This window comes from Chelonia mydas, chromosome 1 (genome assembly GCF_015237465.2).
Source record: "Chelonia mydas isolate rCheMyd1 chromosome 1, rCheMyd1.pri.v2, whole genome shotgun sequence".
Lineage (NCBI taxonomy): Eukaryota > Metazoa > Chordata > Testudines > Cheloniidae > Chelonia > Chelonia mydas.
In genome coordinates, this window is record NC_057849.1 from 51,880,546 (window position 1) to 51,898,891 (window position 18,346).

At 42.0% G+C, this 18,346-nt stretch overlaps 1 protein-coding gene across 7 annotated transcripts in view; it reads right to left on the bottom strand.

The window, feature by feature from the left end:
- Positions 1-18,346, bottom strand: part of ALG5 (ALG5 dolichyl-phosphate beta-glucosyltransferase) — a 49,988-nt gene that overhangs the window by 25,782 nt on the left and 5,860 nt on the right. For 6 of the 7 annotated variants that reach the window (XR_005224341.2, XR_006286565.1, XR_006286564.1 and 3 more), the window contains 6 exons: positions 15,611-15,782; positions 12,315-12,361; positions 11,449-11,517; positions 8,089-8,181; positions 4,841-4,954; positions 1,796-1,855 (listed from right to left, as the gene is read on the bottom strand). Coding sequence is in view for 4 of the 7 variants with exons in the window: in XM_037892692.2 (XP_037748620.1) it covers positions 1,796-1,855; positions 4,841-4,954; positions 8,089-8,181; positions 11,449-11,517; positions 12,315-12,361; positions 15,611-15,782 (555 nt within the window). In the remaining 3 variants the exon portion in view is untranslated. Of the gene's footprint in view, positions 1-1,795; positions 1,856-4,840; positions 4,955-8,088; positions 8,182-11,448; positions 11,518-12,314; positions 12,362-15,610; positions 15,783-18,346 lie in introns of those variants that run through there. The other variant, XM_037892704.2, reaches the window with a different exon arrangement.

An 18,346-nucleotide genomic window follows, 5' to 3' on the forward strand; every position in this document is an offset into this window, starting at 1 on the left:
GTCCGGCCCATCGCACACTTAGTATGAGGCTCCCTGCCTGCCCTACCCCCGCGCCACTCCAGGAAGCGGCTGGAACCTGGGCGGTAGGAAGTGGCCGGAACCTGGGCGGGGGGAGCGCGGTGCACAGGGGTCTGTGTGTTGCCCTGGCTACTCCTCTAGGTACCTCCCCCGAAGCTCCCATTGGCTGCGGTTCCCCGTTCCCGGCCAATGGGAGCTTCGGGGAAGGTACCTGGAGGAGCGGCCAGGGCAACACACAGATCCTTGTGCCCCTGCCCCCCACCCCAGGTTCCGGCCACTTCCCGGAGCGGCGCGGGGACAGGGCAGGCAGGCAGGGAGCCTGCCCTGCCCCTAGAGCGCACAGGGCCGGAATCGCTCTAAGTAAACGCTGGGGGCGGGGCGGGGAGCTGGCGGGCCGCAGAAAATATCCCCGCGGGCCGCGTGTTTGAGACCCCTGCGCTAGTGTAAACATAACTTGTTCTAGAGAAAATCCAGCACTAGGAGTTCATCTAATGATGTTACAGAAATTAGTCCAGCAATGTGTTTGTTGCAATATAAGTGCAATGTCTGTGCTATGTCAACTACTGTCTGCCAAAACATCAGTAAAACAGATGTAAGACGAGATTGCGTGCTGATGCAAGTTTGTTGCATAACAATCACATACTAAGTTGTTCTGTCCAGTGTGTATTCAATACTTTATTCTCCTGCCATTTTCCTGTTCATATTGAAATTCTGCTTTCATACGGGTTACCGATATTTCCACAAAACAAACCTAGTAGTCTTCTCTCAAGGATCTTTTCAGAGGCTCTTTGCCTGGAACTCATTCAAGACTAAACACAATGCTCATTTCCTCAGTATGCATACTCCACCAGAAGAAGCAACATTCACTTGTTGTCATTTGTAGAAATTTTGGAAACGTGCAAGCATGAGACCCATGAGGCAGTCTTGGCCTCTCCAGTTTTAATCTGAGAGTCTTCCAGGGCATAACTATCTCAAGGAGCTTTAGGAAGGAACGTGCATTGCAAGTGATTCTCAATTAAAGGAGGGAAAAGAAATGCAAGTTTTCCAAATTAGCTGAGTTTGCTGGAAGTTCTGAATTCCAAATCTACACTTGCTGGGGCAAGTCTGGGTGGCGGTGAGGTCTTCCCCTTCAATCATTAACATGAAATGAATTTTCATAATGTTGATTGCAAGAGAACTGTGATACCCTTTCAAACATTTTATTACTACTTACAACAAAACATTACAACAAAACTTTTACCACTCTCAGCTTTTAAGAGTTGAAGAGTGACAAACTGTTGGACTGAAAGTAAAGTCAAACTGTCAGTTGCTTCTCCCTGTGATCCCAGTACTTGAAGAGCCTGCGCATGTGTGTGAAGAGACTGTTCCAGCCCATGAGCTGCAGAGCCACTGTAGAACCACAGAGCTTCCAAAGCATCTGCCTAAAGCTCTCTACACAGTGATTACAGTAGATGTCCTTTTTGGTTTCATGTTGGACAAACTTGCGCACACATGCTGTCGGTTGCGTTTGGGACCAAAAGTCCCATCCCCTGCTGGAGCAACTGATTTAAATCCTTGTTATCTGAAATCTAGCTCACACTTCCTGCTGGTGGTGTCTGAACTCTGGGAACAGAGAGCTTTTAGTCATGTTGGACTATTGCTAGGCTTATGGCAACAGCCTTCCCCACTATCAGCCTCCATTCATTTTGTGTGTCTTGATTTAATTTAAAAACTGGAATGTTAATGAAAAAAACAGCAGTCCGAGGAGACTAGTTTATACGAGGAAAGAGAAACTTACCTGTGTTATTGAGTCCTGCTCCAAATGGGCTCGAGAACCACAGGCAATAGCCATCTGGTCCTGCAGAGGAACACACACACAAGAATTGGAAGCTAACTACAACACCACTAGTGTTTTCTGATTCACTGGCTTCTTCTATTCATGTTTTTATGTGAAACCTTAAAGCATTATGATGGCCTAATCTTGTCCACTGAATTTGTCAAAGCAATAGAAATTTCTGCTTTTGGCGAGTTACACAAATCTTATTGTTTGAATGTGTAGATATAATAAAGCCTTTCTACATTTTATGGATTGTCTAAAGCTCATTACATTTTGTATATGACAGGTTCAGATTGCTGCATTTTATTCAGGTCTCATTTGGGAGTAAGAATGTCTCTGAGCTTTTCAGACAGAGAATTTATTTCACAGTGCAGATAACAAAGTATCTAGGTACACTTAATATGTATGGGCATGTTTGGCCTAAGATTTGCAATAGGGAACAGAAGACTTGATTTTGCTGATATTGTAATATTTTATTTGTTTAGGAATGTCATATCTCTCCCCCCATTAAACTGTAAGAGGCACTTCCAATGGCCTGCATTAAAATTACACTCACATTACTTTTGACATGAAAGAATCATTTCTGGACTTTAGGAAAATTCTGAAGAACTAAGGCCTGCTGCCTTTTCAATAGCACACAGATTTAAAAGGTATGTTAATCAATTAGCGCCATCTAGTGGGGTCGGAACTTTATCTCTTTGACCAAATGGTTATTTTAAACATAATTCAGTGACTGCTTCGTAAGAATACCAACGGGGTAGAAATGGGGGAGGAAAAAAGCTAAGTATAGAAGTTACATATTGCTCCCTCCATTTTAGTTACAAGTTCCACATCAACTTGTCTTTAAGCACCATGTTAACTGAAAATAGGTTTCTTAAAGTCAAGCAGATCTAAGTGCCACTGTTACCCTATTCAGGAATACATTGTGATCTGACATGACTTCCAAAATAGTTTTTTTTTCCAGATAAAAACCATTATTTCGTCTTCACAGAGGACACAATCTGAATGAACTGACACCTGCAAATTAAAAGTTAGCCATCCGCTAACAGGAAATAGACCAATTAGAATAAAATAGTCATTCTCAAAATAATGTAGGAGGAAATTAGGTTAAACAACATATCAAATTAATAAGGGTAGAGAAAGCAAATTTTTAAATAAGTAGGCAGCACAGTGAGCTGTGATACTGGAAAGAAAAAAGGGCTAGCAATGCAAAACACATAGGTCCCACAAAAGTTTAAACCAGGAGTCGGCAACCTTTTAGAAGTGGAGTGCCAAGTCTTCATTTATTCACTTTAATTTAAGGTTTCGCGTGCCATTAATACATTTTAACGTTTTTTAGAAGGTCTCTCTATAAGTCTATTATATTATATAACTAAACTATTGTCGTATGTAAAGTAAACAAGGTTTTCAAAATGTTTAAGAAGTTTCATTTAAAATTAAATTAAAATGCTGACATTATGCCACCGGCCCGCTCAGCCCGCTGCCAGCCTGGGGTTCTGTTCACCTAGGCCAGCAGCAGGCTGAGCGGGGCCTGCGGCTGGGACCCCGGCTGGCAAGGGGCCGGCAGCCAGAACCCCAGACCAGCAGTGGGCTGAGTGGGACTGGCGGCCGGGACCCCAGACCGGCATTGGACTGAGCAGCTCAGCCCGCTGCCACTTAAGGGTTCCGTCCGCCAGCTCCTGCCAGCCAGGATCCCAGCTGCCGGCCCCGCTCAGCCAGCTGCCGGTCTGGGATCCTGGCCCTGCCCACATAGAGTGGGTATCTACCATCTCCCTGGTTCTTGCCCATTCTATTCCTCTCTCTCTGCACTGAGCTGAGGGTGGGAGTGCACTGAGCACAGGGCTGGGGATGAAGGATCAGGCTGGGGGTTGGGGTATAGGGTCTGGCCAGGAGCTAGAATGAGGGAGGGGGCTCAGGGTTGGGGCAGGAGGTTTGGGTGTGGAGTGCTTACCAGGGCAGCTCCCATTTGGTGCGAGGGGTGCAGGTGGGAATATGTGTGTGTGTGCGCACGCGCGCGCGCAGGAGCTCCTGTTTGGTGCTCAGGATGAGGGTGGGAATGTGGGGCGTGCAAGAGTCAGGGCATGGGGCTGTGGATGTGTGAGGGGGGTGCAAGAGTCAGGGCATGGGGTGGGAGGGGCACTGGAGTCAGGGCTGGGGTTGTGGGCGGGGGGGTGCAGGGGTCAGGGCAGGAGGCTGGGGTGTGTGAGGAGTGCAGGGGTCAGGGCAGATGGCTAGGGTCGTGGGGGTGCTCCCAGCCCCCTGCCCAGAGCGGCTCACAGCAGGGGGCTGGAGGGGATATGCCCTGATTCCACCCCCCTTCCCCAAGGCCCCGTCCCCACCTCTTCTCCTCCTCCTCCCCGGAGCAGTCAGCACGCTGCAGCTCCGCTTCTCCCCCTCCCTCGCAAGGGCCATCAGCTGATCGGCGGCAGGGAGGGAGAGGAGGAGGGGCAGGAACCCAGCATGCTGGCAGAAGAGAGGGGGGGCCTTGCCTGCCCTGCAGCAGCCGCCGGCAGGACCAAGCTTCTTCACCCTGCCCCCGCGCGGGGGGGGGGGCGGGCGGGCAGGATTTTTAATGGCACGCTGCTGCCTGCCGGAGTCCTGGCCTGCAGACCCACTCAGCCCGCTGCCGGCCTGGGTTCGGCAGCAGGCTAAGCGGGGCTGGCGGCTGGGACTCGGCAGGCAGCAGTGTGGCATTAAAAATTGGCACGCGTGCCAGAGGTTCCTGACCCCTGGTTAAAAGACTCAATGCAAGAGATAGCACAAGTGTCAAAATGTGCAAATTAAGGCACCTGATCCTGCAAAAAAATACGCACATGCTTAACTTGATGCACTATAAGTAGCCCCACTTATGTCAAGTTAAAGTTAAGCATATCTTAAAGATTTATAAGATTGGGACCTAGAATTCATACTCTCAATATGTATGCAAGAAACTTGTTAATAAAGAGAAATACAACTATGAGTCCATAGACAAACTGATCAGCTAAAATGACAGAAGCTCATACTTACTGGCCATGGCTGGAGATTTCTAAGACCCTCTTCAACTTTTTCAATATCTGCAAACTTCGTGGCTCCATCTGCATCAGCCATAAGGATTTTTTCCCCTCGAGAGCTAAAGACACCCTGCAGATGAGACAGCAAGTTAAAACTTGCACCAATACAAATAATTTTCATCACGATAAACTAGCTTCCAGGCCCCAGGAGTCTAAATTAAGAAAGCAAATCCCTAAAACGTTAACCTGAATAGAAATCTAGAAAGGAATTAAACTAAACAAACAGGTGAATCTGCAATTTCCTATGTTGACATTTTGTTGATAAAAAAACAAGTGTTCAAGGTTATTAATTTGTATTACAGCAATGCCCAGGTGCCTCAATCACTGATCAGGGCCCCATTGTGTTATATACTGTACAAATAACAAAATGACGGTTCCTGACTCTCAGAGCTTACAATCAAAGTATGTAAGACAAGAGACAAGTGGATACAACAAACAGATGAGGGGAGCAGAAGGAAACAAGGAGGCAATACTGGCCAGCATGATACATAGCTGTCAAAGCACATCAGCTGCCTAATCACTGTACAGTTTTTCCTTGTCACTTGATCCATGTTCCTTGGACAAGGTGTGCAGCATTGGGATAGGGTGTGGGATGCTACCTCCTAATACATCTTCAAGAGCTAAATCTCTAAAATGTATCTGAGAAAGATAAAGTACAACATAACTGCAGTTAGCTTGGGGCAACAACTGCAGCAGACCTGGAGCTTGGCTACATCGTATTCTAGGTGCTACATGACACACGTGCAGATGCACAAGGGCATTTGTGCTTGTTGCCACCATACATGCTTAACTCTGTGCAAAGTGTGTTGCAGGCTCTTGAAGATACATCCAGAATATCCCCTCACTGTCCTACCCAAGATGTTATTCACTCGAACTCAGAAAGAAACATGGAATCTTCCATTTCAAGTAAAATTAAACAGAGGGTTTAAGGTCTTTTTTTTAAAATATAAGAGCAGAGATTTCCTGGATTTATTGACCTTTTAATTAATTTCTAAGAGTTTCAAACCAACAGCTACATACTAAAACCAATTAAAAGCACGGCCGCAGTTCTATCATCTATGCAAAGTGTAAAGCATAATCATCTTTCTTCCTCAATGCTGATGGAAAGTACAATGTTGATGAGGGTTTATTCTCTGGTGGTCATGCAGCATTCACGCTCTTCCTGCCTGCTACATACAGCAGTACAAACACACCTCACATATGTGCTACACAAAGAATAAACTCTCTTTCTCTCAAGCAAGTGGGCAGAGGCACTAGTGAATGAGAACATTCCATGCACTTCAGCATTAAAATATCCCACACAAAGTCATGCTCCTTCACCCGGAAGAATTGAGAAGAAGAAAGAAAAAAAAAAAATTTGTGCTTTTTCATTCCATATACTGCCTAAATACTATAATCATAGGCACCATGGATTTATATATCATAATGCCTCTATATAAATCCATGGTATGCCCACATCTTGAATATTGCATGCAGATCTGGTCACCCCGTCTCAAAAAAGATATATTAGAATTGGAAAAAGGTACAGAGAAAGGCAACAAAAATGATTAGGGGTATAGAAACAGCTTCTGTATGAGGAGAGATGAAAGAGACGGACTTTTCAGCTTGGAAAATAGATGAGTAAGAGGGGATATGACAGAGGTCTATAAAATCTTGACTGGTGTGGAGCAGTGATGCTCAACCTTTCCAGACTTCTGTAACCCTTTCAGGAGCCCCGCCTACCACTTACCCAGGGCTGAAGCATATAACTTGGCTTTGTGGGGTCCCCTGTGGTGTGGGACCCCAGGCAATTGCCCTGCTTGCCCCTCCATAATGCCTGCCCTCTACTTGTGACCCCCCTCCCACCCTCCAACCCGCGAAACAGATCTAGATGAGTTGACATACCCCCGGAAGACCTCTGCATACCGCTGGTTGAAAACCACTAGCGTGGAGATAGTGAATAAGGAAATGTTATTTACTCCTTCACGTAACACAAGAACTAGGGGTAACCCAATGAAATTAATAGGCAGCAAGTATAAAACAAACAAAAGGAAGTACTTCTGCACACAACACACAGTCAACCTGTAGAATTCGTTGCCAGAGAATGTTGTGAAGGCTAAAACTATACCAGGGTTAAAACTAGAAACAAAACTAGATAAGTTCATGGAGGATAAGTCCATCAATGGCTATTAGCCAGAATGGTCAGGGATGCAACCCCATGCTCTGAGTGTCCCTAGCCTCTAACCGCCAGAAGCTGGGAGTAAATGACAGGGGATGGATCTCTCGATGATTGCTGTTCTGTTCATTCCCTCTGAAGCACCTGGCATTGGCCACTGTTGGAAGACAGGATACTGGGCTAAGATGGACCATTGGTCTGACCCACTATGGCCATTCTTACGTTCACCATATAAAAACCTTAAGACAGACAGACAAGTTATAGATGTAGCTTTAGCATAATCTTTGAAAAAAATAAATGCATGAAGAAAGACTCCAGAAATAATAAATGAAGCGTACTGACAACATGAGAGAAAAGTTTTATTTTTACTCTTTATAGTCACCTATTATCCGAATTCATGGTTCACAACCCAATACTGATGCAGTCCTTTTAAGTCAAAAAAATAAAGTGCAATGAAGTATCATTCACTCACTCTAAACAATTACATAATCACACACGCTAATATATTTTCTCTTGTGAAGAGAAATATCTATTTGTAATTAATATACGAATTACACACATTATGCCTCATCAAAATCAAGCCCAGCTGACTTTAGTGGGACTACACACATTTAAGCAAAACTTTGCAGGACCTGGGCCTTAGTTCCTCATTCAATTCAAATATCAAAACTATAATCTGGAGAGGAATGTTTGTATTTACTTATCTTATTACCAGAGCTTGCTTTTCATCTTATAACACGTTTTTTGTTTTGGTTTTTTTGCATTGAAGAGCTATTTCTAAATTAACTAATGGATGTAGTTTGGCTTTAATTTAAATTCTCATACAAAAAAATTCTTCAGTGTTATTACTCAATGTGTTATCAAATCCTTGCAATGAGTTTATATTTTGTACATTTTTGCATTGAAGATTTATGGAAGTATTCAATATTTTTCAAAACGGTTTTATTAATCTAAAGTCTTTAAATTAAATTAAATCCACACAAGGTCTGCTTATTTTGGCAAGACTAGAATTAGTTCAAAACAGAGAAAGAACTGAAAGTATTCATTACCATTTTGACAGCTCCACCTTTCCCCCGATTTTTTACCAATGTTAGGACTCGTACTTTGTCACTTCCATATTTCTTGCAGTACTTCATTGCAACCTGTAAGACATATGAAAGTCAGAATAAAACAAAACTGGAACCTCAAATGAAAGATAGAGATCTTATTCTTCCATCCCTTTTTCTTCAACAGCATTGTTACCACTTCAATCTGTTGGATCATATTAAAGAAGTTCTGTATTAAAATCACAAATGAGTTTGATTCCCCATAGTTTAAATTCCAGGGTATTACTAATTAAGAGGTCTCTTGGTTTTTGGTACTGTTTCTCTCCCTCTGTGTGTGAAACTTGCAAGCTGCTAATTATGTTAGTACATTCTAAGACAGAGTCTGTTCTCAAAGCAATTCACAGAGAGAGAGACTCAAAGCAATACTCTAACAACAGAAACAGCACCCAGAGACTCCCCGCCCTTTTGTTGTATTAACAATTGTGATTAAAATAGAGATAGAGGATGTATGTGGATGGATGCTTGGTGTGGATAATAACTGAATGATCAGGGAGGTGCCAGCCTAAGAATCCAGTGTCCATTGGCTGAAGAAGGCGTCAAGAGGAAATAACCAGAGGACCCCCGGAGGGCAGACTGGAATCCACCCAGCAGCCTCAAGAATGGGAGAACCAAAGAACAAGATAACATCTTGGAGCCGTCAGGAATGTGCTATCTGCTGATTGATTCAGCAACAGCATGATGAAGCAATTCCCATAGACTGGCATAGGAAGAAATTCCTATAAAAATAGACTCTAAAAAGTGAGAACTTTGGGGTCTGATTCTGCAAATCAACTTCCGGGAGCATCAGATGAGCATCTGACAGGGCCCTGCTCCCTCCTCATGTCCAGGCCACCTGGCCAGTGGCTTGGCATGAGCAACTCTAAGGCTCGTAACTATGATAACAACTTTGCAGAACCTGTGTGTGTGTGTGTGTATGAATGAATGTGTGAATAAATATGAGATTGAATGGAATGTTATAGCTGTAACTAACTGCTTACTATGATTCTTTCTGTATTCACAATAAATGTGGTATTTTGCCTTTTTCCCTTTAATAAGATCCTGCTGGTTTTTATTTATTAGTACAACAAATCTGCATAAAATGGAAATATATTGTCCAGTGCAGAGTTGAAGTCTGTTTAGGAAAATAAAAAGAGTAAGAACATGAATAGCGACAAAACTGAAGCAAGAAGAATAAAACCAGGTAGTGGTCAGAGAGGTTAGCTATGGCTGTCCTAAGCGCCTTCACCCCACCCGCCAAAGTTAAAGCTAGAAAACCGTACAACACGTATTTATACCAGTGCACAAAACTAGTCTATGAAAAATATTCTTTCATTACTATTACCTGGTTCCCATTTGTTTCACTGCTATGTCTGCTTTTAAATTAAAACTGCAAGTGCTTTGAGACATGAATTGCTCTTATATAGTGCTTTTCATCATGTTTTTCTTCTAGCATAATGAAGCCCTAAGAGACTACAGTATCACAAATATTTAATAAAGTTGAGCATCAGCTTAAAGCAATTTCAATGTTTGAGTAGTTGGGCATGAGAGTGGAGAACACCTATGTCTTAGAAGGCTGAGACGTGTTCATCACTGTATAAGACAGACAATGGCTACTACTTTGAGGGCTTTTCAATCTTTATACAATACAGTAACTCCTCGCTTAACATTGTAGTTATGTTCCTGAAAAATGCGACTTTAAGCAAAATGATGTTAAGCGAATCCAATTTCCCCATAAGAATTAGTGTAAATGGGGGGGTTAGGTTCCTGGGACATTTTTTTCTATACACACACATACACACACACAAAGTTTTAAACAAACAATTTAATACTGGTACACAGCGATGATGATTGTGAAGCTTGGTTGAGGTGGTGAAGTCAGAGGGTGGGATATTTCCCAGGGAATGCCTTACTGCTAAGTGATGAACTAGAAATTGGCTGAGCCCTCGAGGGTTAACTTGTTGTTAATGTAGCGTCACACTCTACAAGGCAGCACAAATGGAGGGAGGGGAGACAGCATGGCAGACAGAGAGACACACCCTGTGTGTGTGTGAGAGAGAGAGAGAGAGAAAGAGATGAGCATTGCTCCTTTAAGTACGCTGACCCCATTCCAAGTACATTGCCTTTTAAAGTTAATCAGCAAGCAGGAGGCTCCAGGGAGCAGTTCGAAGGCAGAGGGCAGAAGCAGCACAGGGCAGTGGGGGGGAGGGACAGCTGAACTGCCAGCAATTGATAGCCTGTTGGGTGGCTGTCGCACAGGGAATTTAGGGGAACGGGGAGCTGATGGGGGGCTGCCGGTCCACCCTGGTTCCAAGCTCCCACCAGCTCGCTCCAACGGGCTGCTCTACCTGCAAGCAGCGGACAAAGCGGGCGGCTGCCAAACAACGTTATAAGGGAGCATTGCACAACTTTAAACGAGCATGTTCTCTAACTGATCAGCAATGTAACAATGAAACAATGTTAACTGGGACGACTTTAAGTGAGGAGTTATTGTACTGCATAAGAGATGTGATTCATCCATCATTGACACTGGCAGTAGTAAACAAGTTAGTAAGCTACTGAACAAACATGCACGAAAGGACACATAACCTTACCAGGCAAGCTTGAAGGAAAACAGAAGCAGGAATGCTAGTGACTAACCTAGACATTAATCTAGGGTGGTATTTTCAGAAGTTGCTTAGAGCTGGCCTGACTCTGCTCCCACTGAAGTCAATGGTAAAACTCCCATTAACTTCAACAGAAGCAGAAGTAGAGGAAAGCAGAACATTTTTGAAAATCCTACCCTTAATACTTCAGTATTAATGTTTCTAAACGAATACACAACTTTATGCTGTATAACAAATTCTATACAAACTATGTCAAAATACTTTACAGAATAATAAAGTGACATTTAAAATTGTGGGAGATTAAGAGGCTTAGATGGGAAAGAATTATGGTCTCAGATGAGATCTGGAAAGAGAAGGGGAGATTTGAAGAACAGACACACACTGATGCTGTTTCAGATAACAGAAATCACACCGGAGAATGCTCTTGAGGTGAGACTGTGTGAAAGGAGATACACTGGATGAACAAAGGGAACTGGGGAAAGAAATTCAGCAAGTTACTACATCTGTTCAAAAGATAACTGTGCTATAAGAATATCATCCTATGAATGGCAGGGACAAGAATGGCAGAAGGAATCTGAGAAATAAATAATTAAAAACAATGAGCAGCAGATGTGTAGAACAAAAGGTAAAGGTTTGGTACATTTTATAAAAGCTAAAACAGCGTGATACACATCTGCTCCCTTAGACTGCCAGGTGAGAAACTTTAATATTCTCTTCTTACCTTTGAGGTCTGATCTTTACTGCCATCATCAACAACTATTACTTCATAAGTGAACGTAGGATCTCGTTTCTTAAAAATAAAAATGGAAATTGTGCATTTGGTCCAATCTCTGTCTCTTTCACACATACACACCTCTCACCCCCTTACTCAAAAAGGCAAAATTTCAGCCACCAGAATGCTTTGTTGCCCCTGGAGCCTTCCTCCTCATTCATGCCATAATATACATTTATATAGATGCACCAATATCATTTTGTAAATTTGCTATGATGATAAACATCCTTAAAGCAGTATCAGTCTGCTACCAATATGTTATTCTAATGCTGCCAGATTACATGCTAACGGCACTATTTTAGGTAGTCTTATTTATTTTTAAGCTACTATAAAATGTTGAAAATCAATATTGCTATGAAATTAACTTGGAGGCTCTGAGTAGCCCTTACGTTAAAGATCAGAAAGAGTTCAAACTATGCCATATTTTCTGAAACTTGCTGCCTCATGAGCAGGTGACCAACTGTAACAGTGATAGAAAATCAGGATTTTAAAAACCTTGTGGGAATAGATAAATTATATCATCAGCTAACTTTTACTCCCCTATATGTTTATCCCGGATAGGTATCATGTGGGTACAAGTCTTTTCCAAGTGCAACAGTTAATTTTTATATTTCAGTAAAAATTGCCTTCCCCCATACAGTCTGAAAAGAACTCATGAAGAGATGTTGCCAGGATAGAGAGCTTATCTTTTAAATGGATAATTTTATATTGCTTCTAGGCAGATCACAGAAATCCAAACAGGCAGTTTGTTTTCATATACTTACAAGGATACTATATTTTAAATTATTTTAAATGCAAAAATGAAAGTTTCACACCTGTCTTTTTTCAAGATAGTCTAAAGCTTCATCCATCATAAGAGGCACTGGAAGGAAAAAAATATCACAAAAGCTTGTTTAAACAAAGCATCAATAAAAGCATATTTAAAATATTTTCACATCCCAAAGTAGTCAGGTCTTGAGATAAAAAAATACCACTGACTTGAAAATAGGGGAACAAAAAAACAAAATTACAGTTATAAATTTAATCCCAGCTGGACTAAAAATTAAGTTAACTATATTTTACTCTCAGCTCTACCACCAAAATCACTATGCAGTCTCTAGCGCTATGTAATTCTGTATGCCCGTTTCCCTCTTCCTGGATAGTAAATTGTTTTTACAGGCTCTGATGCTGCAAAGACTTGTGCACTTCGGAGTTACTGGGGCTACTCACAGTGTGTAATGTTAAACTCATGTTAAGTCTTTACAATATAAGGCTCCAGTTCTGTAAAGTCTTTTGGGAGGAAAGACCATTTCTTCATGAGTTTTTACAGAGCCTACCACTATGGGGCCTGACAGGAGCCTCTGGGTGCTACTGTTAATATAAAGACTTGCTTTCTAAAGGTGAAAACCACTAGTATTATAGGATTTAAATTCCGGTTTGTACTTAACACTGGCGATCATTTTTAATTATTAATAAAATGGTTACATTAAATTACAGGCACAAGGTATCTATGCAAAGAAATATGACTGGAAAAAACAAATTACCCGAGGCACTAGGCAGAGCACTAATTATCAGCCGGAGCCAGCTAACAGCAACTGGGTAGATAAGTAGAGCAAATTGCCTCAGCAAAAAAAGCGTTGATTTCTGCAAACAGGGTGACCATTTGTGACTCCAACCCCTGCCCTTCCCGGATAGAGAAAGAGTACAGAACATCTGGGACACTCTCCTCCCTCCCCCAGTATCAGGGGGTAGTAAAACTTCCTTTGAGGAGGGAAATCTATTACCTACCCTGAAAAAAGCAACAATCCAACCCATACTAATGAAACCACCACGCTACACTAGCGGCCTTGCAAACCATCACAGGCTGTCCAACCTTTTTTCTAAGCGAGCTAACCGAAGACAGCAAAACACAGCACGAGCACTACCTGTCTGCGGCTAGTACCCTGGATCACTCTTAGTACGGTTTCAGGCCAGGATAGGAGACTGAGGGTATGTCTACACTGCAACTAGACACTGATGACTGGCTCATACCAGCCAACTCAGGCTCACAGGTCTCTGGCTGCGGGGCTGTTTCATCGAAGCACAGACTTCTGGGCTCGGGCCGAAGCCTGCGTTCTAAGTGGTGGAAGGGTCCCAGAGCTCAGGTCCAAGTGGTGGAAGGGTCCCAGAGCTCAGGCTCCAGACCGAGCCAGGAAGTCTACACTGCAATGAAACAGCCCAGCAGCCCCAGCCCAAGTCGCCTGGCATGGGCCAGCCCTTGGTTTTTCACTGCAGTTTAGACATACCCTGAGACAGCACTTCCTGCTCTTGTGGCTGATCTGTTCAATGACAAGGGCATACATACATGGCATCCAGGAGGCTCTCTCTGCGAGAGAGAGACAGACAGAAAAGACAATATGGTCTGAAGTGCCAACAGTAAGTAGACAGCATCCAGCTCCTTCGCATCAGAAGGACCTTTGCATTTTAAGGTTAAATGACTTGCCCAAGATCACAAAGGAAGTGCATGGCAAAGCCAGGAATAGAACCCATATCTCCTAAACAACAAGACCATTCTTCCTTCTGCCTGATTAAAGCCACTGGTATGGGTTCCAGAGTGCAAAATTCTAAAACAATTAAACCATAAAGATACATTTTTACTCCTAACCTCCAGTGACTTTAAGAGCCACTAAAGACCAGCTAAAAGTGGCTTTTATAATCTTTAAGCAACCTAGTTTACACTCCTGGAGGGATTCTAGGCCAACAAATTAAAAATTCTGCAAAATTCTGCATATTTTATTTGTCAAAAGAATGTAATATAATCAGTTTCTATTGTTTTGGTAATTTGTTTAAACTATAATACAGAAAAATTTCACAATAACTACTCAGCATTTCCTAAACACATGAAAATTAAGTTACAAACACTTGGTAAATAATGCCCTGCATTCCAGTTATAATCCTGGATTTTCATTTAAATTACATTACAGAACACCAAACAGAAAAAAAAAAAGTAGAATGTCATTTTAAATTGCTCAGACTTTCACACACAAAAGTCATACAGTTTTGCTAATCATTGTCCTGGACGTGGCTGGGTACCTTGGGAAGTGCTTGCTTCTGATTGTCCTGAATTTTATTGACTGCTTGGTAAATGTTTTATTTTCCCTTAAAAAGTCTTTTTTTTTTTTTTTAAATGGGTAAGTAAAATAAATCCTAAGCTGTAATCTAACCCCACTGTGCCACTTTGGCACAGGAAAAGAGTGAGAAAGCACATAAAATCTTCCTAGCTGATTCTCTTACTGTCATTTATAAGGCTTTACATCACTCTGGCAATGTAGGGGCCTTAAAACTATTACAGGTTTTATGCTCCTGGGGGAATTGACTGAGAATGGGAAGAGTTAACTAACAAACAATGTTAGTTAGGCAGGCTGCTACATTTCTGCCTCAGAGAATGAGATCAATTAACTAGCAGGCAGGCTGTTACATTTCTGTCTAGCGGACAGAGCCTTCCTTGTGCATAAATAAAAGCCCTACCCCTCCATGCCCGGCGAGCTGCAGTAGCAAGCAAGAGGGACAGAGTCTCTCTTGCTTGTTGGCAGGCACGCACGCCCCAGCCCTGACCCACCCCCTGACAGTGATCAACATCTCCCCCACAGGCACGCACACCCAGCCCTCTTCCCCCACAGTGATTCGTGTCTCTGAGGCTCTCCAGGCACGCTGGAACAGATGCACTGCCTGGGCTGCTGCGGAAGAGGCACATGTCCCTCCGCAGGTTTTTTTTGCATTCTTCTGTGTGGGGGGCACAGAAACATGCAGGCCATATAAATTCTGTGCCCCCACAGGGGAGAAGAATTATTAACTAGTATCCCTACAGAAACATCTACCTTTATTTCACAAGATTTTAGTGACACTGGGTTCTTACAGAAAGTAGCTTAATTTCTGTTGCAAAAAAAAAAAAAATATATATATATATAATAATCACATGGCTAGATTCTATAGTAGCTCTATGTGCAGAACTCCCATTTACTTGACTGTGACCTGGGAACTGGGTATGCAAAACGGCTACAGAATTTGGCCTGCAATTTTATGTTGCTGACATTCACCGATAATGCAGAACTAAGTTTCACTCTTTAAAAAGAAAACAAGGAAGTATTCTTACACCTGTCTTCCTCATTGTATGAAGGCACGACAACAGAGAGCTCCTTTGTAGGATGGTCATGTATGCTTGGTATAGATTCCTTCTTCCCTTCAGCATTTATAAAGAACTTCTCTTCTTCATGTCGATGAAGATTTGGCATTTTGGTGGCAGTTATATAGGCAACAATAGTAATCTGTGATAAAAAAACAAATAGTATTTGTGACAATGTTTCAGTAGCAAAGTCTATATTCATTGTTTGCATAACAGGATTCTGTTTAAGAGTTAAACAAACTATTCTAATTGGCTGAACAAGGGAGGATCAAATGTAGCCCACTGATACAGCCCAGTAATCCACAGCCATTCCTGTTACAAACATGGTGGAGTGGTCTACTGAGGAGTGCTCTTTTATCCACTGCCCAGATCAAAAAGGAACTTTACCTATCAGGACTTTTTCTCTTCATATGGCATTAAGCTGTTCTATTTTATGTAGACAAGGCAAGGCCTAAGTTTCTTGGCAAGTTGCCAATGAAATTTTCAACTGGAAAAGGTTTGAGTGGCTCTGCGATAAGGCACTGGCCCACACCACCATAAACTTGCCTCAGTTAACATTCTCTAGACCATGGTGCCTGCCAGGTCTAAACCTTGTAGCTATGTCCACTGTATTTATTGATAACTATTCACTAACATTCATAGAGCGTAGCAAGCATTAGCAGCAACACCTATAATATTAAGCAATTCCATACAAGAAGCAAATCTTATCATATGTAAAACTAACATTAAACTATGTAATTAAGTGTAAAAACTTTCTTTTACCATTAAAAATGCCACATACTCATAAACAGAGTGGCGCACACACACACGCATATCACTACCTCTATGAACAGACTAACTAGTAAAGAAGAGATGGGCCACCATAATCTTCAGTAACCACAAACTTCAGTAACCACAGTAACTATGGAATGAGGTCTTAGGGCTTACAGAAGTATGACCATAACTGAATAAGGAAAGAGGAGGAAAAAAATGAATTAAATATATAGATAATAAGTTTGCATGTCTTATAAATCCTACTTCTGGGTCTCCAGTGCGTCTAAAGTCTTATTTTCACCTTCTTATTTGTAATGAATTTGGGACAGGGACTGTTGACATCTGTGTCTTGTGCAGCACTAGACACACTGCTGGCACTAATAAGTCCTGCTGGCTTCTCCAACAGAGCTTCCAAGTTCTTTGAACAAAATAAAATACTTAAATGATTTGTGGTTTAGATTTTCTTAACATTAGAAAAGTGTGCTTTTATCCTCAAACTAAATACTGTAATGGCTCCAGGGAACGTGATCTAGATTTAAATTTAAGTTTCATTTATAGCTTAAATTCTAAATAACACGATTTCCTTTTACAACGGGTCACAGCAAAAATGGTTCAAGTCTGAAAGTTAGCAAGGGCAGTCTTCAGTACATTGTTTGAAAGAAACTGGTTTTAATTTAACAAAATAATGATGTTTTGAAAATTGCATAGGACCTGATCCTACAGAGCATTGTGACCTCTTTCTCATTGGCTTCAGTGGGAGCTGAAGACACTTAACACCTGCATACACTACAGAAAGTTTCCTTTGATCTATAGATATGTACTTAGGCCATGTCTACACTACGGCAACCTAGTGAAAGTGCTGTAGCTATGTCACTGCAGTGCAGATGCTTCCTACAGTCTAGTTACTTCTGCACGGGGGGTTAAGTCGCCATAGCTACAGCACTCAGCAGTGTGAATTCTTCACACACTAAGCACTGTTAGCTCTGTCAACTTAACTTTTAGGCTCTGATACCACACACTAAGGAAAGCATGCAAAACTTTGAATGGAGCACCATTGACTTAAGTTTTCAAAAATCCACTCTCGGAGGTTAGCTTGTCGGATCAGGGCCTTAAACAGAGAAACGCTATTCACATGTTCACAGTTCAGCAGGCATTTGTCAGTTGAGAGAATATTCATAGATTCCAAGGCCAGAAGGGACCTTTGTGATCATCTGATATGACTTCCTATATAACACACAGGCCATGGAACTTCCCCAAAATTAGAGGGGAAGCTCCTAGAGCGTATCTTTTAAAAAATCCATCCATTCTTGATTTAAAAAATATCAGTGATGGAGAACCCATCACAACCCTTGGTAAATTGTTCCAGTGATTAATTATTCTATTTAAAATTTACACCTTATTTCCAGGCTAGCTTCAGCTTTCAGTCACTGGATCTTGTTATACCTTTCTCTGCTAAAGAGCCCATTTTAAATATTTGTTCCCCATATAGGTACTTACAGATTGTAATCAAGCCACCCCTTAACCTACTCTTTGTTAAGCTAAATTGATTGAGCGCCTTGAGTGTACCTAAGGCATGTTTCCTAATCCTTTAATCATTCTTGTGGCTCTTTTTTCAGAATGCTCTCCCATTTTTCAACACTGTTCTTCTATTGTGGACACCAGAAATGGACACAGTATTTCAGCAGTGGTTGCATCAGTGCCAAATATAGAGGTAAAATAACCTCTCTGCTCCTACTCAAGATTTCTGTTTCTGCATTCAAGGATCACATTAGCTCTTTGACCACAGTGTTGCACAAGGAACTCATGTTCAGCCGATTATCCACCATGACGACCACATATTTTTCAGAGTCCCTGCTTCCCAGGATAGGGTCCCCTATGCTGTAAGTGTGGCCTACATTCTTTGTTTATAGATGTACACCTTTACATTTATCCATATTAAAATGCATATTGTTT